Source organism: Delphinus delphis, chromosome 6 (assembly GCF_949987515.2).
Source record: "Delphinus delphis chromosome 6, mDelDel1.2, whole genome shotgun sequence".
In the NCBI taxonomy this organism is placed as follows: domain Eukaryota; kingdom Metazoa; phylum Chordata; class Mammalia; order Artiodactyla; family Delphinidae; genus Delphinus; species Delphinus delphis.
The window spans coordinates 36400189-36406895 of NC_082688.1; the positions used below are offsets into that span (position 1 = coordinate 36400189).

At 53.7% G+C, this 6707-nt stretch overlaps 1 protein-coding gene across 1 annotated transcript; it reads right to left on the reverse strand.

Annotated features, from left to right (window-relative positions):
- Positions 1-562: 562 nt before the first annotated feature.
- CCIN (calicin) lies at positions 563-2329 on the reverse strand. The gene has a single exon (XM_060013390.1). The coding sequence runs from the start codon at positions 2327-2329 to the stop codon at positions 563-565; it is 1767 nt and encodes a 588-aa protein (XP_059869373.1).
- Positions 2330-6707: the final 4378 nt, after the last annotated feature.

A 6707-nucleotide genomic window follows, 5' to 3' on the forward strand; every position in this document is an offset into this window, starting at 1 on the left:
TCACACTGCCTTCCCTCTCCCCAGTCCGGGAGGCTCCTCTCCCAGACCTGAGATTGGCCCTCCCCTGCCTTCCTAGGCAGACTCAAGGGAAATGAGTGTTGGAGGAGTCTGAGGCTTCACAACTCTAAGTAAATGCTTTAACTGTCAGTCTAGCAGATGCCCGCAAGGTGACTACAGGGGTATAGAATAGGGGGCCTTCCAGACATCACCTTGGCCAGTGCCTGGGAGATGCCTCAATCTCACCCACCAGGGATTCCCTTCCAGTCTCTGCTTGGATCTCTCCAGTGACGGAGTAGCCCTGAATTTCCACCTACTGGGAGCCACTACCCAGGAGATGCCTTGATCCCACACATCAGGGACTCTTCCAGCCTCAGCTTGGATCCCTCCAGTGACAGAGTGGCCGTGAATTTCCCCCCACTGGGGGTAGCTGTAGCCCAGCATCTCCACCTTTAGGGCCAAACAAAGACTAAGAAGGAACCAACAGGCCATCTTCTTCTCTTTCTCGCTCTCATTAAATTGTGAATAATAATGCATTTACTTATTCTCCCACTTAAAAAGCCATTTAAATCCTTTGAAGAATCTTGCAAGGTAGCTTGGCTAGACAGCAGGCAGGACAGTCCAGGGCCTCTGGTGGGGGGGCCAGGGTCTTCCACTCACCTGCGTTTTGGTCCAGCATGTAGGCGTTTGGACTGATGGTGTAGTCCTTTGTCTGGACATCACTGGCTGTGGTGACACCTCCACATACAAACACCTTGTTGTCTCCAATGGAGCATATAGCATGGGACACATCCAAGGGGCAGTTGTTGGGCAAGAGAGGCACTAAGGTAGTTGTCTTGTTGGCCTTTATCTTCTGCAGGTTGATTTCCACACTCTGCCGGTGGCTGTACACGCAGAGGATGTTGTCCTGATGAAAAGAGAGCAGGGGCCGGTGGTTGAACTCAATGGGGAAGGTGATACACTGGACCACGTCCCCAGAGTTGGTGTCAAAGCAGTCCACCACCCCGACCCGGGAGATGTAGCCCTTAACCAAGCACCGCCCAGTGACAATGTACAGGTTCCGGTCACCCTTGGTGATCACGGCTGTGCCGTCCATAGGGATGCTCATCTTCCCTGCCAGGTACCAGGCCTCCTTGCGCTCATCATAGCGATAGATGTTAGAGACATACCTCCTTGGGGCAATGCTCCCACCCACTGAGTACACTGTCCCCCCGCAGGTCACCATGGTGTGGAAGACAAGCCCAATTGGCAGGTCGGGCAACTTGGTCCAGGAGTTGTCATCCATGTCATACCGCCAAGCCGTCTTCAGCCCTGAAATCTGCTCAGTGGTACCACCAGAGATGTAGATGTAGCGACCAGCAGAGGTGGCACTAAGTGCTGCTGCCCGATAGGGCATTTCTGAGAGCTTCAACCACAGGTTCTCCTGAATGATATAAGCAAACACTCCATCGTTGAACTTGCCGTGGGCCTTTTGGCCACCTAGGATGACCACCGAATCAAGCAGGGCCCCTTTCCGCTGGTAGCTCAGCAGGCTGGTTGGCCTCTCCTGCCTGCGGTCCACAAGGACACTCTCAATCAGGGTTGCGTGGGCTGAGCTGTCCTCCATGCCCGTCAGCTTGTTGCTGGCAGACATCAGCGTCTTGTTGGAGACAGCATTAAGATTGATGTAATTGAAGAACTTCTTGAAATACTTCTCCCGCTCATCCTTCTGGAAGTATACCCAATTGATGAGTGCATTGAGAGCCTGGTCCTCATTGAGCACATGCAAGTTTTCATCTCGGAGCAGGCGGCTGAAGACGACAGGTGGACAGCGCATGAACTGCATGGAGGCCTCAGGACTGGCCCAGTAGTGGAAGTTGTCGCGAATGCCAGAGTAGGCCAAGTCTGATATCTCTTTGAGCTCAAAAAACTCAGCCAAGAAGAGGTAGCGCAAGCAGTTGGCACGGCGGATGGACTTAATCAGGAAGTCACTGCAGTGAATTCGAAGGCGTGGTGTGTTGAAATACTGGGCCCCACGAAGCAGCTCCTCCACATTCTTCTCTGAGATTACCACCCTTCCGCTGTAGAAGTAGTCCAGGAGCTGGTCCACCGTGGTCGGACTCAGGTAGTTGGGGTCAATGGTGATAAAGAGCTCATCAGTGGTCTTCATGTCGTGGTTGGAGATGAGACTCTTCACCAGTGGAGAGACCGCGGCCAGCACGTTGCGATGTGCAAAGAAGACATGGTGGTCCACAGTCAGGGCCATGTCCCAGTACTCTTTGCGCTTTCTCTGTTTGTTCAGGTTCTGAAGCACGAAGCTATTGTAGTTTTTCTCGGTGAACTCCAATTTCATGGCGCCTCTTGCTGGCTGAGGCAGAAGATCTGCAGCAGGTACTGGAGAACAGACTTTCTCAGGCCTTTGGGATTCAGACTGATGGTTGTTTGCAGAGCAGTTGATCAGGGAGGAGTGGGGGTGGGAGAGAGGATGATGTCACAGAGTGGATGAGGTCATCACAATGCAGGGCCCCCAGAGGCCTTTCTCAGAGGCACAGGGCTTTTCTCCCCTCTGATGGCCCTGAGCTGCCAAGGCCAGATGTCCTGCGAGGGCCTAGTGTCAGGGCCGAGAACTCAGGAGGAAACTCAGAGATGGGTCACAACTCCCACCTGGGACCTTCAACCTCAGTTCAGGGCTGCTTCCGGAATGTCAGAGCCAGTTTGGGCAGGGATGGTGTGGAGAGGGTTAGGAAGGCCGGGGGTGGGGGGGAAGGAAAGGGATTATTAGATCATCTAGAAGAATGTACATTGTACAGGAGGGAAACTGAGGCCCAGAGAAGAGAAGGGACTTGCCCAAGATCACATAGTCAGTTGGAAGCAGAGCAGGGCCTGGAACCCAGGCCTTCTATAATGTAGGATTTTTCCCACCCTTCCAGGATGCTCAGCTTTCCTCTGTCTCTGATTCTCAAGCCCCAAAGCACATTCCTCTGCCAGGGCTCCTGGATATCAGAGAAGAAAAGCTCTGTCCTTTGGCTTCTGACCTTTGTGGTTACAGATACCATTCTTTATAAAATAGAGGGAGAGGCAGAGGCCACTCTCAGGAGCAGGGACACAGGAGTAAGCTGCATACTGGGGGGGGGCCTTCAAAGCCCTGATTATTTCAGTTCCACCGAAAACTGAGACATTCTCTCCACATTTCCAAGTCTCTAGCTTGTAAAATATTGGGGGTTGTGATGGGTCTGCTCTCTCCATCAAGTGTGGACTTCTCTCTAAACCTCAGTTTCCTCCTCTGTGAGATGGGAATAATAATAGTACCCGCTTCAAAGACTAATAAGAGGGCTTCCCTGGTGGCGCAGTGGTTGAGGGTCCGTCTGCCAGTGCAGGGAACACGGGTTCGAGCCCTGGTCCGGGAGGATCCCACATGCCGCGGAGCAACGAAGCCCGTGCGCCACAACTATTGAGCCTGAGCACCCTAGATCCCGTGCTGCGCAACAAGAGAAGCCACCGCGATAAGAAGCCCGCGCACCGCAACAAAAAGTAGCCCCCCCCCCCCCCCCCCGCTCACCACAACTAGAGAAAGCCCACGCACAGCAACGAAAACCCAACGCAGCCAAAAATAAATAAGTTAATTAATTTAAAAAAAAGATTAATACGAGTTTACAAGAGAAAAGGACTAGAAGTGTTAAGCACAGTGTTTGCCTCGTAACAAACCTTCAATAGTTGCTAGCCGCCATTACTTTAATATTACACCAGTTCGCCAAACTCTGGCGTCCCTGGCTGGCTGCTCCCTTCGAAAACCCTTGTGGTGGTTCCCAGTTTGCAGTGGTTGGGAAGTCTGCAATCCCCATCCCCTCCGGCCGGGCTCCATGCGCTCCCTCGGCCACGCGGTGACGCTAGAGGGTCATCTCCCGCCTGGGAGCGGCGCACCGCCCCCACCCCCTCCTCCCTGTAGCCGGGCCTCCTACAATCAACACAAAACGCAACTGTGCCCATTTTCCAGAAGGGGGCATTGAGCCCCAGACTGCGGGCGCAGGGCCGGGCGGCCAGAGAGGAGCCATCCAGACCGGGCGTCCCCCTCGGCGCCCCGCGGGGTGGGGTGCTCGCGGGCTCGGCCAGCTCTCACGTCCACTGCACTCCCCGCCTCCGAGCGGGCGTGGGTCCCTCGGGGTTCTCGAGGCGCGGCTGTACCCAGGAGGGGATAAGGACCAGTCGGAGCCTCCCACGGAGGAGGGCCGGCTCCTGCGGGCCCCACCCGGACCAGCCTTTGGGGGCCCCCAGGAAGGGGCTCAACACGCAGACCCTGGCGGCCTTGGCGTGGTCGTGCAGAGAGGACCTGGCCTCGGGCCGCGTCCTTGATCTCCTCCAACCTGGGCCCTGAGCCCCAGTCCTGACCCTCAGGCCGTCCTTAGCGTCCCTGCTAGGAAAACTGCCATTGCAGCCTGGGGAATGTGAGCCTGCCAGGTCTTTCCCTCCCTGGTGTAGTCAAGTTCTCCTTATCATTCACTGTCTCCCCCTCATCCTTTCATTCCAGACCTGGCTTTTTCTTAATTCGAAAATTATTTTAAAGTACCTACCTTTTAATGCTGAATTTGTTCACCTTGATGTCTTCAGGGTTAGAGGCACTCAGTCTCTGGAGATATGTGTCTGCACAGGACTAAGACTTTCTGTTTTCCCCAAAGGAACAAAGCTTGGCTTTCAGCCCCTCCACAGACTAGCTGTGTGGCTGAGGTGAGTTCCACCTGGTCCGTTCTCTCCCTGTGAAGATAATTGAGCTTTAATTGCTTCTCCAGCTCTGATCTCTGGAGAGGGGCGGCGAGAGGCAGCGGTGACTCAGGCAGAGGAGGATGAGGTCTCTTGGTGCTGCTGTCAGACCCTTGTCACTCCCATTGGCTTCCAGGCCTGCCCACCCAGGGTCAGGCCCTGGTGCTTCACCACTCCTTTGTCCGCACACCCACTTTGGTGGAGGAGGTGGCCATGCCCCTCTGTTTTTGTTTCAGGTCCCAGAACACCATGGAGGGAAGGTCTTTCATCAGATGCTTCCTTCCAGTTAAGAAAGTTGGGCTTATGGGCTGTCATGGAGACCTGAGAGCATCCAGTAGACTTAACTCCATGTGCCAGACCTTGTACAGATGGACAAACTGGGGACCAGAGGGGGGAAGGGGCTCATCCAACTCAGTTCGCAGAGCTAGGGCTGGGAGCCAGGGTTCCCAGCTCCTTCCTCTGCCCTCTGGCTGCAAAGGAGAGCCGGCAATCTGGCTTGTCTTCTTCTCCTGTTGAACTTGTGGGAGTTGCCATCTTTAAGAAATCCATTAAAGAAGTTAGACTTGTGCCCACCCGCTCAGCCAGCTTTGTTGTCTGGCTTGTCTTCAGCCTGGAAATCTCCCCTGGTCAGCTTGTTCCTTACTCCAGCCAACTGAGGAAACAGACTCCAGCCTAAAGAGGCTGGCAGCCTGCCAGTGTCCACCACCTCGTTATGTATGTGTGTATTGGGTAGAGTGTGTCCCTAGGAGCCCCAGGAAATTCAATGACTGGTCATTAAGTTTGTGTTGTTCGTGGTAGCTGCCCAGGTGTGGCCAGAATAAGACCTCATCTCAAGGCCCTCAGCTGGGTCTCTTTACTCCATCCATCCTCAGCTTCCTGCCCAGCTCAGCATTTTCTGTTCACGGAAACTCCCTAAGGGAGGGGACTCTAATATTCTAATCTTCTGGGGACCATCAGCTGATATATCAACTTGTTGGGAAGCCCTGAAGAAAATGAAGGGTATGTTTTAAAGATACAGATTTGGCCTGGAACTAGAAAGGTCAAGAAGAGTCTTTCCGTATTTCCACCTGTTTTATACCTCTGACAACTGGCTTTCTCACTTCTATATATTTCCAACTCATAACAGGGCTTGCACACAGCTTTGGCTTGCCGTGGCCTTAATTCAAACTCGTGGCATCCGTATTTTTTCAGTTCCACTGGTAAATTCACTCCATATTTCTTGGCTCAAATTCCCAGTCCATGGCCAGCCTAGGGATTGGCTGCCCTTGGATCACATGTCCACTCTAGACCAGTCAGCTGTGTGATGGTAGGTCACGTGATTCAAAACATAGACACCTAAGGAGCACGGTCTACAAGGGAGAGGTTGGAGGTATTCAGAATCTTGAGTTACCTAAGATGGGAACTCAGAGTTATGGATTACCTTAGTCACTGATACAGAATCAGGCATGAATCACATGGGAGTAAGATATTACACAAACAAAAAAGATTTTATCAATATCCCTGGGTGAAATGAAGGGCACAGAATGAGCCTGTGTTCACAGTGCCACAGAGACCTTCAAAGACTGGCCTGCACAGACTCCCAGCCCTGCCTATCTCACCACCTGGAGATGCCACAGTTTCAGGGACACACAGCTTGGCACCTGGGTTGGTCCCTCCCACATGGACCATGTGAAGTCGTTATTCAAGAGGGCTTTGTGTAGTTTGAGGCAAAACACAGAACTAAATTAGCGACGCTAAGCCCCCGCATGGGAGACATCTTCCTGCAACATTTGGGCCTGTCACACATTCCTGGAGGGAGCAGCAACACAGCTGCAGCCACAGCTGCCAGGAACACGCCCCGGGCTCCCACCCTGTGCGCTGGGGGGAGGGCAGAGGCTGGAGGGCTTCCTCCGGGGGCCCTGAGTGAGCTCACCCTCACCCCCACGCTCACTGACTTCATCCTCCAAGGCTGCTTGGCCAAGAGCCCAGGCGGTGTG